The 23,161-nt window shown below is 39.6% G+C and overlaps 1 protein-coding gene across 1 annotated transcript in view; it reads right to left on the bottom strand.

Moving 5' to 3' along the window:
• Positions 1-3,181, bottom strand: part of ORC5 (origin recognition complex subunit 5) — a 76,001-nt gene extending 72,820 nt beyond the window's left edge. The window contains exons 1-2 of the mRNA XM_019655144.1: positions 2,998-3,181; positions 714-806 (exon numbers count right to left, since the gene is read on the bottom strand). Coding sequence (XP_019510689.1) covers positions 714-806; positions 2,998-3,069 — 165 coding nt within the window. The 5' untranslated portion in view covers positions 3,070-3,181. The remainder of the gene's footprint in view (positions 1-713; positions 807-2,997) is intronic.
• Positions 3,182-23,161: the final 19,980 nt, after the last annotated feature.

Genomic DNA, 23,161 nt, shown 5'->3' with positions numbered 1-23,161 from the left:
CGTCCTCCACAACTAGATTGAAGAACAAAACGACAGCAACTTGTCTGTTCCCCTTCCCCCAATTCCCCATCACTGCTCCCATCCCCCCAATTACCCAATAAAAATCTTTAAAAAAAAAAAAAGAGACTATTGCAGAAATACATGGAAGAAACACTGGTAAGTGAAACGGAGATAGTTATGACTATGATTAAAAGTACATGGTATCAAGACATTAATAATGTAGAATGAGTAGAACGTGTTTACTGGTTCGATTTACCATAAGAGTGAAGATGAGGAAAAAGAAAGTTTAGACAACTATGTGATAGGCATTATGGGAAGAAAGGCAGGGTAAAGGTGATATATTCAGTTTTGTATTTGTGGAGATTCAGAATTACCAGTATTAATATTATAAATACAACAATGGGAAAGAAACAGATTTCAACATTTTTTTAAGAATTTATCATCACGTATGTTTTTCCCCAAATATTATCAGCCAATGAAAGTTAGAAATAAAAAATCACTTTCTAACATCAAGGATCAAGTTATCCTAATAATCCTTTCTGAAGCTTACAGTCTTGAAGGTATTTAAACAAAAGTTGGTCAGAAGTGTTTTATGTAGATGATATTGCTTCAGAGAAAAGTAAACTGGACTAAATAATCTCCCAGATCCCTTCCATTTCTAGGGCTCTGAGTAAAAATCAATTAACATTGAGTTTATTTAGGGTTATTCTTACCTCTAAAGTTTTCAACAAAGTTTGTGTTACATAGGTCTTTCCACTGGCAGTATGCCCATAAATAAAAATGGATGGGAAACTGAAATGATGTCTCTAGAAGAGAAAAGACAAATTTTAATCTGCACATGCAAAACAGAAAATAAACATTTATCAACTCATAAGAAAGTTTGATGTAGTAAAGTAAAATATTCAATCCAAATTATTTCAAAAGTGAACATACAGTGGAGTCATCACCACACTTTGAATGTACCTGAATTCAACTCTAAGCAGTTCCTCTGTTAAAAAATCAAAATTTCTAAAAATTATATTTGGCATATTTATTATATACTGTAATATTATTGGGTCGTCGGGAAAGTCATGATGCATTTTTGCTTTGAAAAACATAGAAAAATACGTCATGACTTTCCCGACGACCCAATATATATAGTTATACTTTTTATATCATTATACAGATTTATATATACAAACTTTTGTATTTTCAAATTTATAGGAGATTTAAGAGGTTTTTCAAAGATAATTTCTGACCACACTTCATTTTTATTTTAACGCTTTTGTAAAGAATCTAATCCCCACACAGGCTGCAACTTCATTATACATTTTAAAGCTTTAATTAAGCAAATGTAATCACAGGGTCAGAAGGATTTCAAGAGTCCTCTGTTCTTAGGAGAACTTACAGGATACTTTCGAGTTATGCACACTAAATTACCCTGGCCTAAGTGTATACATTTCATCAAATAAAACAACGATAAAATCTACATAGCACATATTTTAAAGTTCATATTCCCAAGATCCTCCAGTAATGTATTAAGAGTCAGCTGCCTAGTGAAAATACTACTACAAATATGTCTGTCATTCAATGAACATTTAAATGCTGAAAACCATGACACACTGAAGACTATATCAGTTAAAGACAATCTGCTTTGAAGGAGCACATAGTCTATAGTCAGAAGACATACATTTTAAAAATAATTACAAGAATACTAGATGATGCAATTTCCATGAGAAAGTAGTCTCTATGATCATCACCTACCACCACAATAATCACAAACATTTATTACATTCTAGCCACTAAGTTATACATTTCCTCTTGCAAGACAAATTGGAAATCAGTTTTATACAGGAAAAAACTTTCTAAATGCCATATGCCTATGGCAAAAGCAGCCCAAACCCTAAAAATAAACTAAAAATGGATGTTTTAATACATTAATCCTTTTTTGAAAATGTATGTAAAAATCTTGTAAATTAAGTAGCTCAAAAATTGTCCCAAGAATTAAATGCTTCTTGAGCATCTCTGTTATACAAATACTGTATTTTACCTTTAAAGAAAAGTTCAAAACATCCTTCAGAAAATGTTTTCAAGCTACACTAAAACTCTTCCTTTATAGAATCCTGCCACGCTTGTCTGCGTTCATTATTTGGTGCTTAATAACATCCCCCCTCATAACATTCTTCTTATTGTTCCCTAGAACTAAATTGAACCCTTGCATTGTTATTTAGGTCCTGTCACCTTCATAAACCCCCCTAACATAAACTATAATAAGCCAGGATCTGGCACAGTGCCTGACACAGAGAAGGTGCTCAGTAAGTATTTATTTGTTGAACCTCTGCTTAAAAATATTAACTAGTTTTTTGAATCTCTCACATACACAGCACCTTGCAAAAAAAGTGATATTGTTAAACATGGTTTGCAGTAAAAGTAAAGGTCCAAATCCTTTCTGTGACCCATACCACCTTGATACTGCTCATATCTATTCCTCAATATTCATTCTCCGGAGGACCACTTCTGGTTGGAGTGATCTGGGAAAAGCCGCTGAAGTTTTAAACCTGAAGCACTGCTTTGGCTCTCACTGATCTTGAAAACAACCATCTATACACACTTGACTTACACCAACTACCTCACTGAAATGTGCGAACCTACATTTGAATAAATAACACTCTGCAAACACACCTGTTGTTTAAAATCCTGTTCAGTTGGGTTAAAATAAGAAGCAACCGCTAGTGAGTACTTTGAGCTAACACCATCTCAAAAGTGTGGCGTGTCTGTAAACGAACAGGTCCTGCAGGAGCAGGCCCGTCCTTCATGTGCGGTTTTCTTTTAAAGGGACTAACACAAGTTATTTTGGGTGAAGGAGAGGGGTAGACCTACAACACCCCCATATCAACGCAAAAGATGTTCTACTGCCCTTCAGTCCTTTTGCGACACACACAAAAGGAACACGTCCCAAGACTTCGGAAACGTTAGCCTCCGGGATCTGAAAGAGAAAAGATCATTTGACCACAATACCTCTCCAAATAGAGACTGCAAGGTGGACACCTGGGACTCGCGACAAAGCACCATGTTTTCCAAGTGAGGCATTCTGACGGCTACCAGGGAACAGTACAGCCGCCGGCAGCAAGCGTCACGAAACAAACCGAAGCTTCTCCCCCTCTACACCGCGGTACCCTCTCCCGCCGGAAACCGGAGCCGCGGGTTTGGGGAGGGGCCGGCGTGCTCGTGCGTCGGAGTGACGTCAGCGCGCACGCGTAACTTCGCCCCGCCTTAGTCTCTAACGGTCCGAGGTACCAGGCTCTGGGTCCTTAGCCAAGGGAGAGTTTTGTGGTGGCTGCTGCCTGGGGGTGGGCATCTCTTTTGCCACGCGGGGGCCGAGAGGACGCGAGGATGCGCGAACAGAGATGCAGCTGAAAAGAGCTAATTGGGCTCCAGTGGCCCGCGAACCCGTGGCTTCTGTTTTCCTTACTTGAGACCCCAAATTTAGAAACTTTTGAGTAGCAGGAGCTTTAGTCCTGGAGCCCCAGCAGGAAGTGAAGGCGGGCGTGCAGCCGAGGACCGCCTCTTTACAGGGATGTGGAGAAGGCGGGTTCAGATGACCAATATATTCAAAAGATGGGGTTTTTTTCCCTGACGAGGGTGTAGGAAATTAGTGGCGTCCGGGGCAAAAAATAATGTAATGGGGTTGAACAATTAACTTGATATTACTAGACTTTTTTTTAAAGATTTTATCAGGGAATTGGGGGAGGAGGACAAGTTGCTGTCTTTTCGTGCTTCAGTCTAGTAGAGGACGCCGCTTCACTGGCCCATGTTGGTGTTATGATCATTGTGCTCTTCCCGGGTGAGGCAGGCAGTCGCCGGCCATTGGATGGCCACTCATGGCACTTCTCCCTGGCTGCTGGCCCCTCATGCAGGCTGCCGGCCACTCATGATAGCTTACGGCAGCCCGCTGCAGCCCACGCTGGTACTGGCCACTCACACCAGCCCAGCTCCAGGTTGAGCTGTTGTTCACAATCTTAGCTATAGAGGGCGCAGCGTCACTGGCCTATGTGGGAACCTAACGGGCGGCCCTGCTGCTTAGAGCTCTGCTCCCAAGCCAACTTTTAACCAACTGAGCCACTGGGCCGGCCCAGAAATTACTAGTCTTCATGCAAGCCTGAAACCGGATCTACAAGTGCCTGTCCCTAAGAGGAGGAAGTTCTAAGTGTATATTGGTGAGGGCAATAGGAGTAAAAATAATGCTACCTTTAGCATAAGGCTTTCACGTGTATTTATTCATGGAACACCTGCCAGAAACCAGACACTAGAATATTCTGGAAATAAAAAGATATAGAAGTAGAAATGTATGGTGAAAAAAGGCCTTGGGGTCCTGAAACAACTGGGTTGGGGCCACTGGCTCAACGACTTCCCAAACTGAGACCTTGGAAGACTCCTCGAACCATTTTGAATTTCAACTTTCTTATCTATAAAATAGGAATAGTAATAGCTGGGGTACTGCTAGGAGTAAAGGATGATACACTTAGTGTTTGGTACACACAGATTTAAATTGTGGACATCAGATCAGATTCTTATATTTGTGATGGCCCAAAGGATCTTTTGATAATCATGGTCTAAAACTTATTAGCTAGTCAAAATTACACTTTTAAAGCAACAATTCAAATACAACTGCCTAAATACTGTAAGAATTATAAAAGTAAAATGGTATCGTCCATCAAACCTTTCCATATGTCTTCCTAAGGAAGCTAGCCCCTACCACCCTCCTAAGACTGGGTTATATGTTCTCATAATAACTACATCTTTATAACATTCAACAGAAGTAGAACTAAATATCTAAATGTTCATCTCGCTCTCCAGATGCTTTATGAGAACAGGAAACCCTGTCTTTTTCACAGCTGCATTTTCAGCATTTACTGTAGTGCCTGATACATACATAATAAGCAGTCAATAAATAAATGTTAACCTGAGAGGAAGTGCCTTACTGCCTGGAGAGATTAAGGCAAGTTTTTCCCAGAGAGGAGAACCAGGAAGCTGAGTCTAAAGAATAAGGTTCACCTGTGAGACCAACAAAGAAATTTTAAGCAGGGAAAAAAACAAGACAAAGCCAAAAAGGGCAAACAGCCAATCACTTACCAGGGACTAGAAAATAGTTTTTAAGAGTAAACCTAGTGAGTGGTGAGAGGTCAGGTCAGGGACGATTTGTGTTATGCTAATAGAATTGTATATTATGGAGGCCATCGGAAGTTTACTCTGAAACGAAGTTACCTTTAGGTGCTTTGGTCATCTACTGATAAAGAAATTTGAATATGAAGGACCAGCATTGTCTTTAGAAATTGGGTAATATATCCTTAGTACCATGTTAGACATTTGTGAAAGTCCCCCTAGTTAGATGAGGACATTATTTCGGTATTATCTGAAAATAAACCAAATATTTTTTCCAAAATAAATATATTTAATAATATATAAATAGTGATTAAATAATGATCAATATATTCATATATTTATTAGGAGAAAACATGAATTAGATTTGAAAGCAATGTCATAGTCAGGTTGCTATATTATTTTATGTACCTTCTCTAACCTTGCTATAAATCTTTAATTCAATCTAAACATGATGTTTGACTTTTATTCTCCTATTTACCACCTGTGAGAGACAAAATATTGGCCTCCCAAAGAAAGCCACGACCCAATTCCAGGACCTGTGAATATGTTAGATTACGTGGAAAAGGGGAATTCAGGTTGCAGATGGAATGAAGGTTATCAGCTGACCTTGAGATGGAGAGAGGAGACTGTATCATCCAGGTGGGCCCAGTGTAATCACATGGGCCACTGTTAGTGAGACAGAAGGAGAACCAGAGAGTGAAGGTGTGAGAATGGTTTGGACTGACATTGTTGGCTTGGAAGTGGGAAGAATGGAACATGAGCCAAGGAATACAGGCAGCCTCTAAAAGTTGGAAAAGGGAAGAAAATAGACTGTACTTTAGAGCCTCCAGAAAGGAATTCAGCCTTGGTGAAACCTTGATTTTAGTCCATTGAGACTCACTTCTGACTCTGACATCTAGAAGTATAAGAAAAAAAAATTGTATTGTTTTAAGCAATTAAGTGTGTGGTGATTTGTAACAGCAGAAATAGAAAACTAATACACCACCTATTACATTTGAGTTCATTCTGCTCTTTCTGCTAGGACACAAATTTATACACACTCTACTGATTAGTAATCATGTTGACTAGTTTTCATAGTAATCATGTTTGGAAACAATTCAGGGATATTGAAGTGATTGAAAAGGATATTTGTCCCATAGATTTTTTAAGAGTGAGGATCATAATACAGTATAGCCTGAAGAGTAACTTTTTTATTGCATCAGCATATGGGTCAATTCTATTGAAATTACATTAAAATATAAAATGCAAAAATTGGTGGAAATTCAAAGTTGACAAGCCCAGCACTATAGCAGGAAAGCTCCACAGGATCTCTCTAAGTTACTGTTAGATTAAGCAGACAACAATAGTAAGGATATAGGAGGTTTTAAAAACATAATTAACAAGCTTGATTTACCATGCAATAAATAATAAAATATTTACCTTTCTAAGCATACACAGCACATTTACTTAAGTTGACCACCACATACCAGGGCATAAAGCAAATCTAAACAAATTTTAAAGGATTAGTATCATAAAGATCATATTCTCATTGCAATGCAATCAAAACAGATGTCAATTAAAAATTTTAAAATATCCATAAGTTTGAGAATTTAAAAACATGATTCTAAGTAAATTAAGAAATATCCAATTTTTAATTACATTTAATACTGAGTTATTTAATAACAAAAGTAGTAAATATCAAAACCTGTGGAATGCAGTGAAAGCAGCACTAAGAGGAAAATGGAGCCTTAAAAACTGGAAATTAATGCTAAGAGTCCAACTGAAGTTACGAGACTTAAGTAGTTAGAATAAACCCAAAAGTACAGGAGGAAGGAGAAGTAAAGAGAAAAACAGAAATTTATGAAACAGACAACAAATATCAAGTAGGAAAATCAATAAAGCCAAAAGTTTGGTTTTGAAAAAAGTAACAAAGTAGATCAGAAAGTTACAAAATAATAATGAGTGAGAAAGTTTACATAAATTTACAGCCAAAATTACAAAGAAGATACTATTGAAAAGCTTTATGTTAATAAATTTGAAAACTTAGTCTTATCTCCTAAATGTCTGTGTTCTCCCGAACACAAACATTAGGACTTCATGTGTTGAAATCCTGATGTCCGATGAGATTGTATTCGGAAAGTGGAGTCTTTGGGAAGCCCTCCGGGTAGGATTAGTGATCTTATCAAAGATCCCAAACCCCTTCCATCACGTGAGGCTACAGTAAAAAGGTGCCAGCTATGAACCAGGAATAAAGTTTGCACTAGAACTTGACTTTGCTGGAGGCTTGATCTTGCACTTTCCAGCTCCCGGAACTGTGAGAAATAAATGTTGTTTATAAGCTACCCAGTCAGTGGTATTTTGTTATAGCAGTCTGAATGGACAAAGACATTGTTTGGGGCTTTATTTTGTTTTGTTTTTCAATATTATTGCTCCACCCTCAACTTCCAGCCTTTCCTGTGCAAGTGCACCTGAAATTCAGAGGTGTTCTCCCTCCACCTCACCCCCAGAGAAAGAATGCTGTTTCTGTTACTTGGTACTAGTTTGTTTAGTAAATGGGACATAGTCTCTGCTGTCCTGTCCTGCCTGTTTTAGGCAAGCGCTGGGCCTCTGGAATGGTTTTTTTTTTCTCAGTAAACCTGTCCTCTTCTCCATCACAGTTAAATTCTGCAGTGTGTCTTTGGGGGATCTTGTGTGGGAGAGTATTTCTGCTTTGCTCCAGGAGTAGAGGGATTTTTCCTTTCACCCTTCTCCCAGTCCTATAGATTTTCACATGCACCCTGAAAGTGATAATAATTGTTGCCTTTCTTCCAATGGCTTAAGACTTTTGGTTATCAAGTGAGGACTCACTGCCCAATATGCATAGAAGCGAATACTATGGCACCAGCTTTTAAGAAAAGAAAAAGGTTTTATTGCAAAGTCAACCAGCAAGGAGACAGGAGGCAAGACTCAAATCTGTCTTCCCAATCCAGAGTTTAAGGTGAGTTTTAAGGAGTTAGGGGGAACAGGCTGGTATGCAAAAGTGCTGGTAGGGCAGGTTTTGATTAGAGAGCTTGAAACTTGGCCATTTATGGTAAGGTATGGTAAGGGGCTTCAGCACCCCATCTTCCTAGACAACAGGCCCTTTGCTTCAGAAAGGATTTTGGTGTTCAAGTTTCAGTTATATCCAGATCCTTTGGTTTGTGGGAATGGGGGGTGGGGGCGAGACTTTGGTTCCAGATGCAACTGGAGGCCAAAGTTCTCTCCTGTATGCATGCTTTGGCTTGGAGCTGCCTTGAGAGGCCAAGCCCCAAACTGAAGCTGGATGCCACTAGTACCAGGCTTGGGGCTGCTCAGTCAGAGGAATGGGGCATGCTGACACTAGACGCTGCTTATATGGGTTTTGTGAATCTTTGAGAGAGTTTGGGAAAGCCCATAGCATGAGTCAAGAGAGTCCATTTATATGGAAGAGCTATTGAAAACAGCCTGGGTAAGCCTGAAAGTTAGATGGGGCAGGGTTTCAGGGAGTCACCAGGGAGGGGTGGACAAATGATGTTAGCTAGGTTGATGGAAACTCAGATATTAGGGACACCTGGGTCTGCATGCCAGGAAGAAGGAAGGCTCAAAAAAGGTACAGTGGATTCTGCCAGCACTTCTGTCTGAGAAGAAGCTTCTTTTCCAGTCCTCACCCTGAAGCTCGACAACTCATTTCCTCCCCATATGTCACTGGTGCCTTTCAAGCTGCTGCCCCAGTGCTGGAGCTCAGAATAAGTAAATCCGTCAGCGAGTAAGTCTGTTCATGGGCCCTTTAAGAGAAACACCTGGGACTCCAGCTGACCTCTGTCTCACCCAGCCACAATTTCCACTGGTTTTCTAAGCCAGAAGTTATGGAGACTTCTCTCCCCAGCACTAGAACTCTGGGCAGGGATCCTGGTGTAGAGCTGGGACCCCTCACTACTCTGGGGGGAGCCTCCACAGCTGAGATACCCCTCCCGATTTTTAACAGTCATACGCGGTTGTGGGACCAACCTGTTTCATGTCTCTGCCCCACCCCCCAGTCTCGAGATGGCTTGTTCTATATGTACTTAGTTGTAGGACTTTAGTTCAGCTAGACTTCAGGTGATTCTCAATGATGGTTGTTCCGTAGTTTACTTGTAATTTTGATTTGGTCCTGAGAGGAAGTGAGCACAGCACTTACCTACTATGCCACCTTGGCTGGAAAATCCTAAGAGAATTTTGTTTCAAGTGACCAGGTCAATGACTTTCCACTTTCAAGCCAATGAATGTGGGGCTCCAGTACCTGACTTGCTTTAATGTTTCAGACCCTAGGTGTTTATCCCCTCAATGGGGACAAACTTGTCACCCAAGCTCATCCTTGCTAGCACCAGGCACATTTTATCCACTCAAGTTGGGGAGGACTGACCCCTGGTCAGTAATTAAGCAATTTTTGCTCAGTGTAATTGAATTGAAATGAACAGCTGCCCTGAGTTAAGCCTGTCTGGCTGCCACTGGCAACTCCCTCTGGGTTTGCTGAAGAGTGGCAAATTACAGAATCTTTAAAACAAAGTGCACACATACAACACAGTGGATTGAGTACTCTTCAGATAAAGAAATCCAAGACCCTGGGACTCAAACCCAAGGTTTAGGATTCAAACCCAATGTTTGAAGACCTCAGCAGTTTTCACCTTTCCTTCCATTATCTCCCTAGGCTGGGACTTGAACCCACAATCCTCAAGAGATTCCTAGACAATTTGGGCACAAGTGTATATTTGTGAGGTCATTCACCTGAAAGATATTTGATCCAGGAGCTGTCTTTTCTTCAGGGCTTGCATTCCACCCCTTCTTTGAGGTGCCGTCTTTCCTTCGATTTCAGGCTACTTACTTTCCCTGCGATCTTAGCTCTCTGATGGGTTAAAGAAAAAATATTATTTTTAATTTATCCAGCTAGGATATTGTAATTTATAAAGGAAATAGACATTTGGTCTTCATCTTGTTTCTGTCATAGCTCCTAAAACCCTTGGAACTTCCTTAGTGGTAAGAGTGGCAAAGATGTCTTTTGTTATGTTAATGAGATGACTTTTCAAATAGAGAAAGTGGTGCTGAGGAGCCTGGAGCACCACAGCAGAGAAACAGGAACCCAGCAGCTGAGCCTCTAGAGCAGTGGGTCTCAACCTTCCCACTGCTGTGAACCCTTAATACAGTTCCTCATGGTGTGGTGACCCCCAACCATAAAATTATTTTCATTGCTACTCTATAACTGTAATTTTGCTACTGTTATGAATCATAATGTAAATATCTGATATGCAGGATGTATTTTCATTGTTATAAATTGAGCATAATTAAAGCATAGTGATTAATCACAAAAACAATATGTAATTATATATTGTGAAATATTTATTTCTAATTACAAATAAATGAAATTTTGTCTTGAAGCCAGGGACTCGTATGTGGGCATATCTGCATGTGGGCAGACCCGCCTAGAGACGGATAGAGGAGCGGTGTCTCCGTTCCTAAGACCATCGAAAATATGTGTTTTCCGATGGTCTTAGGTGACCCCTGTGAAAGGGTCGTTTGACCCCCAAAGGAGTCGCAACCCACAGGTTGAGAACCGCTGCTCTAGAGTCTAGACAAATCAGCCTTGTGGCCAATCAAGATCGATTGTGGCCCTCACCCCAAGGCTACAGTGCCTCAGTCAGACAGTCACAAGGCCTCATCATTTCATAGCAACCAAAATTACACTGAGCAAGGGCTCACAGCCCAACATGCATAGAAGTCAATACTCTGGCACTGGCTTTTGAGAAGAAATAAAGGTTTTATTATTAAGTCAGCCAGCAAGGAGACAGGAGGCAAGACTCAAATCTGTCTTCCTAATCCAGAGTTCAGGGTGAGTTTTAAGGGGTTAGGGAGAACAGGCTGGTATGCAGAAGTGCTGGCAGGGCAGGTTTTAATTGGAGAGCTTGGACCTTGGTCATTTACTGTAAGGTGTGGTAAGGGGCTTCAGCACCCCATCTTCCTGGACAATGAACCCTTCACTTTGGAAAGGGTTCTGGTGTTCAAATTCCAGTCTTGTCACAGCCTTTTGGTTCAGGGAGCAGGGGTTGAGACTTTGGTTCCAGGTGCAACTGGAGGTCAAAGTTCTCTCCTCTGAGAATACCTTGGCTGTATGATCTTTGGTTTCGGTCTGTTGTCTCTGAAAAGCAGCTCAGTATCTTGTTAGAAACAGGATAGGACCACTCTGAGCTGGTTCTGTGGTTACATTTTGTTTTATACAGAATAAGGGTCCAGGTAGAGCTTTGTTCATTTCCTAATTTCCCACATTTCTTATATTGATTTCCCAAAGGAAAGGTGGCCACTCCTCTTCCTCTAAATTTTCACCTCTTTGAGAGGCTTTCTCCTGTTCTGCCCTCAATCTTGCTTTTGAACATTCAGTGGAGGTCCCTAGAGATGAGCCTGTGAGAATGAATTCCCTTCGTGTCTCTGGCTCTGTATTAGCCTTTACCAAATTATTAAACATTTTGCTTTGAATATTTTTACCTGCTTGTGTGGTGCCTGTCTTCTCCTCCACCCTTACTTTGCTACAGGTGAGTCAGGATTGGTATTCATTCCATCTCTTCTTTAGGAGCCTGTCTTTCCTTTAATTTCAGGTTACTTAGTTTCCCTGTGATCTTAGCTCTCTGATGAATTAAAGAAAAATTATTATCTTTAATTTATCAAGCTGTGATATTGTGATTTATAAAAGGAAATATATACTGGTCTTTGTCTCATTTCTGGCACAAAACTCCTAAAACCCTGGGAATTTCCTCAGTGATGAAAGCGGCAATGTTGTCTTTTGTTATGTTAATAAGATGACTTTTGGAGTACTCCTAAGGATGGAGGCTGGTTGCCAGGAGAATCAACCATGTGATTAGAAGAATGGAAATTTCAGTCCTAGCCCCCTGATTTCCAGTGAGAGGAGAGGGGGCTGGAGGTTAAATCAATCACCAATGGCCAATGACTTAGTCTGTCATGACTATGTAATGTAGCCTCCATAAAAACCCAAAGGATAGTTCACAGACCTCCTTTTTGGAGCATTTCCACACTGGTTAACCAGAACATTTCCATATGGTAGGCCCCGATCTCCAAGAAAACAGAAGGTCCTTCATTTATGACCTCACCCTATATCTTGCAGTTGATTCATATTCTTTAGTATTCTTTACATAAATCAGTAGTCTAATGAGTAAATGAGTTTTGAGTTCTGGGAGCCATTCTAGCAAGTTAACGAAATGAGAGCAGGGGTCATCTGAATCTCTGATATATAGCCAGCCAGTCAGAAGTCAAGGGCAACTTGTAGGACTGAGCTCTTTACCTGTGGAATCTGATTCTACCTCTGGGTAGATAGCTCCAGAATTGAGTTAAATTCTCAGACACGCTGCTGGTGTCCAAGACTTGCTTGTTGGTGTGGGGAAATCTACACACACACATTAGAATGGGGCCCGGGAACCCTTTTCTTCATTTTTTCTTGTTCTGATGGGAGTAATGCTCTTTCCAGATTTTACAATCTAGACAGTAGGAGAACTCAACAATTATAGTTATGTTTTTACATCAAAGCTTACATATGTTCTCTTATCTCATTTCCCTTTGTATTCATTCTTTCTGCTCTTGGTTTGAACCTTCCATCTGAAAACAATTTCATCATTGACTCAGGCTGTAATTCTAGGAAACCAAACCTAAGACATCTACCTATCTTAAGTCCAAACTCTAATGTTATGAAACGCCCCCAATTTTCTCAAGAAAGTTTTCCAGTCTCTGAAGTCTCATAGAATTTATTATTTACACTTGTTATAGTACCTAAAACTCTCAACCTTATATAATGGATATTTGTGCTTATGGTTTATTGGGCACCAATTGGATTAAAATACCCAGATTCATTTATTAGCTCCATTCATTAATATAGCATTATTGAGGACTTATCATGCTGGAGTGCCAGGGATTCAGTATGACCAAGGCAGACATTGTACCCATCCTCATGAAACTTACAATCTAGGAAGAAAGACAATGAAGATGTAATTGGAAGCTTATTGAGTGCTACCAATGCCAAGTCTCAGACAGTAATTATTCATATAAACACTTATAGAATGAATAGATGAGGGGTTGAATAAATGTGTGAATAAAAACATCTCTTCTCCACAATTTCCCCCTCTATTTATATCACATTTAACTTAAAATATAATGTTCCTTATGGTCCATGTCACATTATTTGAGAATTTCACTGTGTATAGCCCCAAGAAATATTTTCTACAAAACTTTTTATTTGATAAATGATCAAAAAGTAGCTCTAAGTGCTGGGTTTTCATTACAGGACCACAGTTTTCAGTGCTTAATACTCTCTGAGAGCTACTAATTTACATTAAAAGTCTTTTTAATATTACATTGAATAGGGCAAATATTTTGAAATTCAACTCAAACTTATTTCAACAAGGTAATTTTAAAAATTATACCACAAAAGAAAAACTAAGTAATAAAGATATGTAATGAAACTATATTCAAAAGTGTTTTATGTAATGAAATAAAAGAAAATCTAGTATCAGGGTGAAATTAAATCCAAATTAAGTTGAAAAAGCTGTTCAGTTAACTTTCACACTGCAACAGCCAGATCCATTATTTTTGCATTACTTCTTTTAAAACTTTCAATATTGCATTTCTAAGAAAAATTTATTGGACAGGGTAATTTGACATTGCTTAAAAGACATTACAGTCACTTTTACTAGTGAATATTCATGAGTCCCTTCTTATTCAAAAGATAAATAATAAAAGTATAGGCTCTAGCGTTAAACAGGTTTAAATCAGAATCTTGGCTCCAATCAATCGCTGTTAACAGTGACCTTAGGCATATTACTTTTCTAAGCCTTGGTTTCCTTATCTGTAAAGTGTGTGGGGTGGGGGAGGGGAAAGGAAGAATAAAAATAATACTTGCCTCACAAGGTTGACCTTTAAGTATCTCCAGGGAGAGTTGATCTCTGCCCATACTGAGCTTCCTCGGCAGCCTGACTGTCAATCAGTATACAAGCACCACAATGAAAGGCCGAGAATTGGCTGATTTTGTTCAGTACTGTATCTCTGGGTCCTAGAATAGTGACTAACATATATAAGGTGCTCAGTTAATATTTGTCGAGTAAATGTATGTGATGTGTTTAACACAGTGCTTAGTATATGGCAAATACCCAATAAATATCATAATGCTTATAATTATTTTGTTAATTTAGCCTGACCAAATTAAAACTTGTAATTCTTGCCCTGCTACTCCCATAGTCACTCCTTCTCAGTAAATTGACACTACATTTTTTTTTTTACTTGCTTAGGCCAACAGTTTAGAAGTCATATTTGTTTCCCTTTTTTCCTTCACACCTCACAAATCCATCATAAATCCTGGCTCTATCTTCAAGATGTTGTGTGAGATGCCTTTCCATGGGTCTCTCACATTTCTAGATGTCTTCTGAACAAAGTACTGGCTGACTTTTTTAGAGAACTATTTCTTCCAGCACTGTTTATATAGCAAGCAGCTTTGGAAGATACAGATAGTGTCTCTCCCTAGAGCAAAGGGACAGGCACGTTTTCTGGGAAAGCCAGCTTCCCAGTACCTTGGAGGTCTTCTTGGAGCCAATAAAAAGTTGCAGCCTCTCCTGTTGGGGGTAGGAGGTAGCTCCTGGGCCAAACTAGTTCATTGTCCAGGCAACAGAAAAATTCCAGGAGTCTCTGACAATTCAATTGCAGTACCATAAATTCCAATCTCTAACTGCCAGTCTCCTCACCTATCTGACACGGGAAGACTGAGGGCAGTTATTTGCCCCTCACTCCCACCCTCTTAGTGCTTCAGTTTTGGGGTTGAACTTATCTAAGTTTAACTAGTTAGGATTTGTCCTCATTCCCGCTGAGGACAAGGTCAATTCAGAGTCCTTTTGGAGCGCTGTCTTCTCAGGGATCCAGTTGTTAATTCTGACTCCAAAGGTGTCATCTAAAGGCAGAGAAGAGTAGCTGCACAGCACTTGAAGCCATCCAGATCTCATTCTTCCAGCCATTCGCAGAGTTCCTCTTTCCCCAGTGACCAAGGCTCCTGCCGGGGTACAGTGATGGAGAATGCTTTCTTAATGTCTTAAAACTCCTTGTAAACAGCTGATAGCTGAATCATCATTTCCAGGAAACTAGGTAATCTCAGTGGTTGTCCCACTGAGATAATTCTGTGCTTAATAAAACAGACGGGATGAAGGGAGTGTCTACTTCACTGTAACTTGATTATGTAGCTCATAGTGGCAGAGATCTCTGTGTGGTGGAGGAGGAATTGGGATGCTCAGGTCCTTGCTTGGTGCCCTTGGCTTATGAATGTCCGCCGACAAACCTATTCCTTAATCATGCCATGTGATATTGCAGAATTCACCTTTATCTGCCTCACTACACTGCAGAAAAGCAAAACCAAACAGAAGATGGTAAAAACAGCTCAAGAGAAAAGTCAGAAACCTAAGAAGAAACCAGGAATAGACTGACAGTGGACTCCCTACTCAACAAGGAAGACCAGGAGAGGAAGACCTGCAAGATCTCAGAGAAAATATCAGTCTCAAATTGTGTGCCCAGAAAACCTTCTTTCAAGAATGAGAGAAAAATAAATTTATTTTGATAAACAAAAACTTAGGGAGTTTACCACTAACAGATCTATACTTAAGTTACATGTAAAAGTTGTACTTTAAAAAGAAGGAAAATTATATCAGAAGAGAGGTCTGAAATTCAAGAAGCAATGGTGAGAAAGTGCTAAACATAGATAAATTCAAAACATTGTGTACAAAAAAAATATCGATAGTATAAAATTTTATTAAAAATTATTTACCAAAGCAACAAAAACAATAAAATAAGTCCCTAGCAATAAACCTAAAAAAATAAGCAAGACTTTAAAGAAATCATGAGCTTATCCCTCTAAAAATATATACATGTAAAAAAACTTAGCTATTTGGTCCCATCTCCAGTCACTTGGCAGCAACACCTGTAAAATCCTCAGGGCCACTTTCAGGACTACCCTGGGGGATAGGGAGGTGGGATGCTGAGAAGGCCTAATGTAAAACTGGATGTTTGTCCAGTCAGGGAAACCCTCAACCATGTATGGTCCTCTTTCAGAATACCTCCCAGCCAGCCAGCTATGGCCCATTCAAGATGTGGAATGATATCTGAAGAGTCTATGGGGGGTTTCTTCGTAAGGAATATTCCACATCTTGGGAAGCCCTTCCTACTCCCTAAACACCATTGATATATAGTTACTAAGGAGCCTCCTCCACCATTTTTTTGTACTCAAGACATAACACAACCTGAGTGGTGTCAGTCATGGAGTATTGTTGCAATTATGGAGGACTTTGTTCAAGGCACTTCACATGTATTTACACGTGCCTGCTATTTTCTGTCAGGCCTGCAGCAAACAGCACAGATCTCCTAAGTGCTCAACGCTTTCCCACTCTCAATCTCTACTGTCATATCACAGACCAAGCCAGAGCCTTACTTAGGAAAAGACACAGATGGGTCAAGGGTCCTAAGTAGAAACAAATGTAATTTGACTGTTTGTGTTATATAAAGTTACACTCAAGTTCCCAAATGCTCTACCTCTATTCTTGTCTTACTGAGTCAGCCCAAAATTTTCTGAGAAGAGATTCTTTCTCATCAAGAAAAGAGAAGGGAAACAAAATGGAATGGTAAGGAAGAAATGTGAAGAAGTGAAAAAAATGTAAAGGATAAAAAATATAAATCAAACTGTTATCAGGAGGACGATGGCAATGTATCTTTAAAAAGCAGCCAAGAAATAAGAAAGGTGACAGAGAGAAAGATATTAGAAAATAGGTAATGGCAAATATGAATCCACACATTTAAATGCACAAAATCACTACCTTACTTTATTTTTTTAAATCTAATTTAATATGACTTTGGTTCCAATTTCCATAACCAGGTTGACAGAAAGTTTAATCTCAATGATATTGGAACCCCTGCCACCCACCCTAATCCTATGAAGGACTCCAGGAAACTAAAAAATAGTGTGGGTGGTACTTCCTATCTTCAGTCCAACCTTGTTACCACTAATATTCCCATTGTCCTTGATAGACCTTGGAAGAATCTTCAACTTCTTTCAGCATGTGAATTTTTGCCAATGCTAGGTGATTGCCTTAGTCCATTTGAGCTGCTATAACAAAATACCATAGACTGGATGGCTTAAACAATAAATATTTATTTCTCACAGTTCTGGAGGCAGGAAAGTCCAAGATCAAGCACAGAAGATTTGGTTCCTGGTGAGGTCCTTATTCCAGCTTGCAGACAGCTACCTTATTGCTGTGTCCTCATATGGCAGACAGAGTCAGTGAGCTCTGGTCTGTCTTCTTATAAGGACGTTAATCTCATTATGGGGCCTCACCTTCACAACCTCATCTAAACCTAATAACATCCCAAACACTCCACTTCCAAATATCATTACATTGGGGGCAAGGGCTTCAACATATGAATTTGGGGAGGGGACACAAACATCAGTCCATAATGGTGGCCATGCGGCCCACTTCCCCCCAAAGTTTTGCCAACCTTCCCAATGCAGCCTCTGGTCCCCATTCCCAGTGGAGTCTGCTGATTTCCCAGCTCTTCCAAATCTTTGAAAAATCCACTTTCTCTCCTTTATCTGTCTCTCACTCTTCAAAATCATTCACTTCTTTCCATTTATTCCCAGTATAATTCCCTCAAGGATTTCAGACGTTTGGGAAACAAATGCCAGAGAGGGAGGTTGCCTATGCAAAGACAAAGGAAAATGAAGGACCTGACTACCTTTTTGGAACCAGGGGATTGGGAACAACACTAAGAAAAAAATACAAATAATAGCTCAACAAATTATCCTTTCCTATTACAGTAAAAAAAACCTTGTATAATGTCAGCCGGACTCAATACCTTGATTAGGCAACAAATGCATCACATAGGAATGGGTACTTGCACTTCCCAGACTCAAGAACCGGGCAGTTATGACTGAAGACTGCTGATCAAAGACCCCTGATTCACAGTGCTAATCTATGCAACATCCCCAGCAAGTGATTGGCCAATCCTGGATAAATAACCAAGCACTACAATTGGCACCCAGTCCATTATTAGCTACAGTCTATAATACAGGTCCACAACTCAAAAATCTAGAAAGCTATGAAAAATGAAAGTTTTATGATAATTGTTTGGAAGCAATATCTGGCTTGATCTGACTTGAAGCTATTCATAGTTTTTACTTGTTTTATTTAGTGTGAGTAGTCAGGCATATGTTTTGTTGGATAAAGATGAATGTGGTTGATATCAGGGTGTTATCCCAGAGTGTTATCCCAGACTTGCTGGGGATAGTAAATAATATATGATCCATGCACCATATTTTCTTTATAAAATCTAAAAAATTCTGAATTCCAAAGGATTAAACCATAAGGGTTTAGAAAAATGATTGTGGAACTTGTGAACTTTGTTCTTACTGGCTTACACTCAGAATAACTGTTCCAAGATATACTCCTCAAGTCACCTATTTCCAACCACAGGGAAATACGACATGAAGCAGAAGTGCCGGATAATCACTCTCAAGGTTGATTAACCTGAAGGCCTGGTCTCTCCTGAGGGCAGACAGGGAACAATGAAACATGAGGAGAGGTAGCATATGGCCAGGGCTCCCTGGCTCTCTATGTGGTGTGTAAATTGCTGGTCAAGAAAGCAATCAATCCAGTGTAACAGTAACTCCTTTCCTGTTGGCTGGGCTTTATTCACACATTGGGAACTAAAGGGGAATCTGAGGCTATGTTCTATGCCCTTGAGATGGAGGTGAAGGGTAAGAGGAGAGGAGAGTGGGCAGTCACTATTACCTAGCCTGAAGCTTATTAGCAGAAAGGGATCTTTGGGGGAACATAAATCCAGACAAGGGATTTTGCCAAGTAGAGACCACGTGCTTATTAGATCTCAATTTTATATAAAAAAGAAGATGTAGTTGGGAAAAAGAAAGCAGTAAAGAAAATGAAATAGGAAGGCACTTCAATAGGAAATGGTTTATTTCATTACATGAGAAGATAGAGCTAATACACGAATTCTCTAAGAGGTAAAAATGCAGACAAGAGTCCAAGAAAATGAAGAGGAAAGGTACTGAACATATGTGGGTCTCCTTGCAACTATATGACAGTATGAGAAGACATCTGGGGGTTATTTTTTTCAGTTTGAGAAAGCATCCACAAGTGAAGATTTTATTGTATAAGAAAGCATATAAGGAAGTTCAAATGCTTTGATGAACAAAAGAGGCAAGAATCACTAAAAAAGTATAATTTAAACTTATCTACCACAATATATATGTGAAATATACTTATCTTGGAGCTGTTCAGTGTATTTCTTACATAATACCATTACTGTGAGCTTTAAGGCACTCACTGCAGGATTTGACTGGCTTAGACTCCTTCATCACCATTTGAGACTTAGCAATCTATCTGCCTATAGGGATCCTTGTTAACCATAGGTATCAGAGTAATGTTTCCTCCATAATGCACATGCTCATGAAGAGGCTGGGGTGGCAAGGGCTGCAATTCTCACAGGCTGATTTACTCAGCAGATCAGGGTAAGTTAGCAAGGTTCCCATTTTCCTATCCAGGTTGTGGATGTGACAGGGTATGGTTCTACCCCTCTGTCTCACTGGGGGTTCCACTGGCCGGTTTCCAGTAGAAGCTGTAGAAAGGGCCTTTGACCTACTTTCCCATGCTGCTACTTTTCATCTGACATTTCCTCCAGCATCTTGCTAATTGTCTTTACTCTCAGTTTCTGACTGTTTTCTCACTTTTTCTTGGCTGCCTCCTGGGATTACCTTCTGTTCATCCTTGTTTCGTGTTTTACTTCCTGGCTTTGGGATGTCATCCATTTTACTTGTTTACATGGTATCCAGCATCATCTCTGGCTAGATTCAGTAGCCCCATCCCCTCAGTTTACTTCCTGAGAGATGCTGTACTGTTTTCCTCTCTTGGTTAGCCTCCTTCTTCTATGTCACAATCTTATCCAGGCTTTCTTTGATTATTTATACAGTTAGAGACCAGAGACTGCCATATATGCCATTAAAATTCTGCATAATGCCTACCTATATGGCTGGACATTATTAATTGCTCATTGAATATTTGTCAAATTGAAAATAATCAAGCTGATTTTCAAAATACAATCAATTATGGTCATGAAAACACTGGTGAGTCAGGATGAGGATTTTCTTTTTTTAATGAGGTAAATGTGAAAAAAAAAAAGGAAAATTAAGTGTATTGTAGAACAGAGTATTGTTTTGTGAAACTCGTGTTTCACAAAAGTTTGGGATTTTAGGACCAAGTTATTTTTCATCACTGTAGGTCATGGTTAAAAACAGCTTGAAAGTCATGAGTTAGATTTCAGGGTGGTTTAGATAGCTTAACAAGACATTTGTTGTTTTTGTCTAATACCTGGCAACAGAACCACTTCCATTTCATGCTTCTTAGACAGAGTTTACCATGCCCACTCAGCCTTGTGGTCATTAGAAAACTCCATCCCTGGTCATGTGTTTGGCTGAAGAGGAAGCAAGTGGCACAAGCAAGTCTAATCAAGTGCTTCCTGGGTCATTTTTCTCCAGAGCTATGAGGAAAAACTCGGTTTTCCACTGGAGTTGTGCCGGGAGCCATCTGTGCCTCAGTGTCTGACATGGCCAAACACACTGCAATTGTGAAAAATTCTGAAGCTCTGACTGAGAAACAGATACTGCTTTATATCTTAAAGAATTTAAATTCCCCTTTTAATAGATATATCACAATAATTATATTTTATACACTAAAGGTAATTTTAGTCACACTACTAGTCTCTTAGTAAAGGTCAAAGTACACACCCTGTAAATCTTAAGATCCTGTTTAGACAATAGTTTTTAGAATAAATGTTGGGTGGTCATGGTAACCATCCTTTAGGCGATTATGTAAAGGCTCAGGCCTTGGTCGCAGTCATTGAGGGTGGAGGGATTTGGGCGTAGTTGGGATAAGTTAGTCTTTAGCATAGAAAAGGTATCGCTGTACCCTGGAGCATAAGAATTATGAGGAAGTAAAACCCTGATACTAATGAAACTGGTCAAACTGCCCGGTATAAAAAGGGGCATGCTGTAAAATAAAGTGAGACACTTCTTCTTGAGAAAGGGCTCCTGTATCTCCGCACGCGGTTTTTCCTTTTTTCCTCGCCGACTCCGCCTCCACCTGAGGGAACCCCTGGACCTGCGGGAGCTGGTCTCCCGCAGAGTTGCCAAATTGGTAGAATATAATTTTAAGGCTACCAGTGGACACATTGGGGAGACGGGGAGAAAGAGAAACACTGCCCCCATCCCAGTGTGACACCTAAACTTTTTCATTACATGAGCCAATATGCTTTCTTTTTGGTTTAAGGTAATTTAAATTGGATTTTTGCCCTTTGCAACCAAAACAATCCTGGTCAAGATAAAACAGCATGGAATGAGAAGTGGGGAAACCTGGATTTAAGTATAACAGTGCCACACCCTATATGTATGACTCTTGGGAAATGCCAAAAGCTGTATAGGTCTGTTTCTACTTCCTCTGAAATAAGAGAAGTGGATCAGAGGTAACTCACAATCTTTATTGGTCATCAGAATTCCCTGCGGGGCTTTAAAAAATATAGATACCTGAGCTCCATGCTATGTTTTCTGAATCAAAATCTATAAGAATGTGGCCCAGCAGGCATTTGTAATTTTAAAATGACAGATGATTCTGATGCACAGCCACTGTGGGTAAGTGCTGGACTAGGTCATCTTTAAGGCGTTTTCTATCCTAATACTCAGTGCTCTGTGATTCCTCCGAGATCACACGGTCTGACTGAATTTTCATCAGTTGACATAGGGACAAATGCAGAATCTGGATTCATACTATTTTTGTTGACTGGCCTGAAATGAATGATGCAATGTACATGGTAATAATTACTAATTAAGATGTGCTATCACTATTCCTAATTAGTCTTATAGAGAAGAAGTGTCAATGCATCAATCACTTTTTCTTGTGCAGACACCACAATATGGTTCGCCATCATAATGAACTCTTTTTGTTTTTCCTGAGCAGTACAAGCCCAAGGGGAGGAATATGGAATTAAAAAAAATAACAATAATAAGTGCAAGAAAGTCATATGATTAAGTTTTCTGTGTGTCATTACAAATATTTCTAGTATCCCAAAGTGTCACATTTTAGATCTTTCCTGTGTCAGAGCACAAATATAAATTAGAGATATAAGACAAGTGATAACACAATGGCCTCAGTAATCTTTCTTAAGTAATTTTTTCTTGCCTAATGATTTCACTCTGTATAGAAAAAGCATACTTCTCTCATTAATAAAAACCCCCAGAGATAAGTCTCATTACCCCTACCGATTTGTATCTATTTTCCTCTTTAATATGCTTCAAGAAAATTCATTAGTCTATTCATTGTTTTTCACAGGAACACTAACAAGACTAGCAGACTTGAAATCCTTTGTCTAGGAGACTGATGTCTTGGTAAATTTTCATTATACTCCTCTTACTCCTCCACTTTGGTGGAAAACACAATGAGTTATGGAATAGCTGCAGAGATATATACAAGGCCTTCTAATACATATTCAATTCATCGTTCTGGGGTCTCCGGGTCAGTGGCCACAGAAGGGAGAAATATGTGCAGGTCTGTTCTTGAATGATTGATGACAATCTTCGGGAAAGAGGAGGGTGATGCATGGGACAACCAAGTAGGCAGAATTGGGGAGGCAAGATAGGAGACAATTTTGCACCTAAAATAATAACTGTTTTTGGAATGTTAGAGTAGTCTGTCAGACTTGACAATTTTTTTTTCAGATTCAGAGGAAACCGGAGTAATTATAGGCAGTAACTGTCATTGTCAAGATAGTTCTGTAATTAGGGAAACAAAAATATGTCTCTTGTAGAGGTACCTCGAATAAAGCCATGGAAACAGCCACCACATAGAAAAGGTTAATAAAGTCAGAACAGTCAGATATGGCAGTGAAGCTGAAGACTATAGTAACGACCGTGACAGAAGAG

This window comes from Hipposideros armiger, unplaced genomic scaffold, assembly GCF_001890085.2.
Source record: "Hipposideros armiger isolate ML-2016 unplaced genomic scaffold, ASM189008v1 scaffold_236, whole genome shotgun sequence".
Classification (NCBI taxonomy): Eukaryota; Metazoa; Chordata; class Mammalia; order Chiroptera; family Hipposideridae; genus Hipposideros; species Hipposideros armiger.
This window is presented reverse-complemented; position numbering and strand designations above follow the sequence as displayed.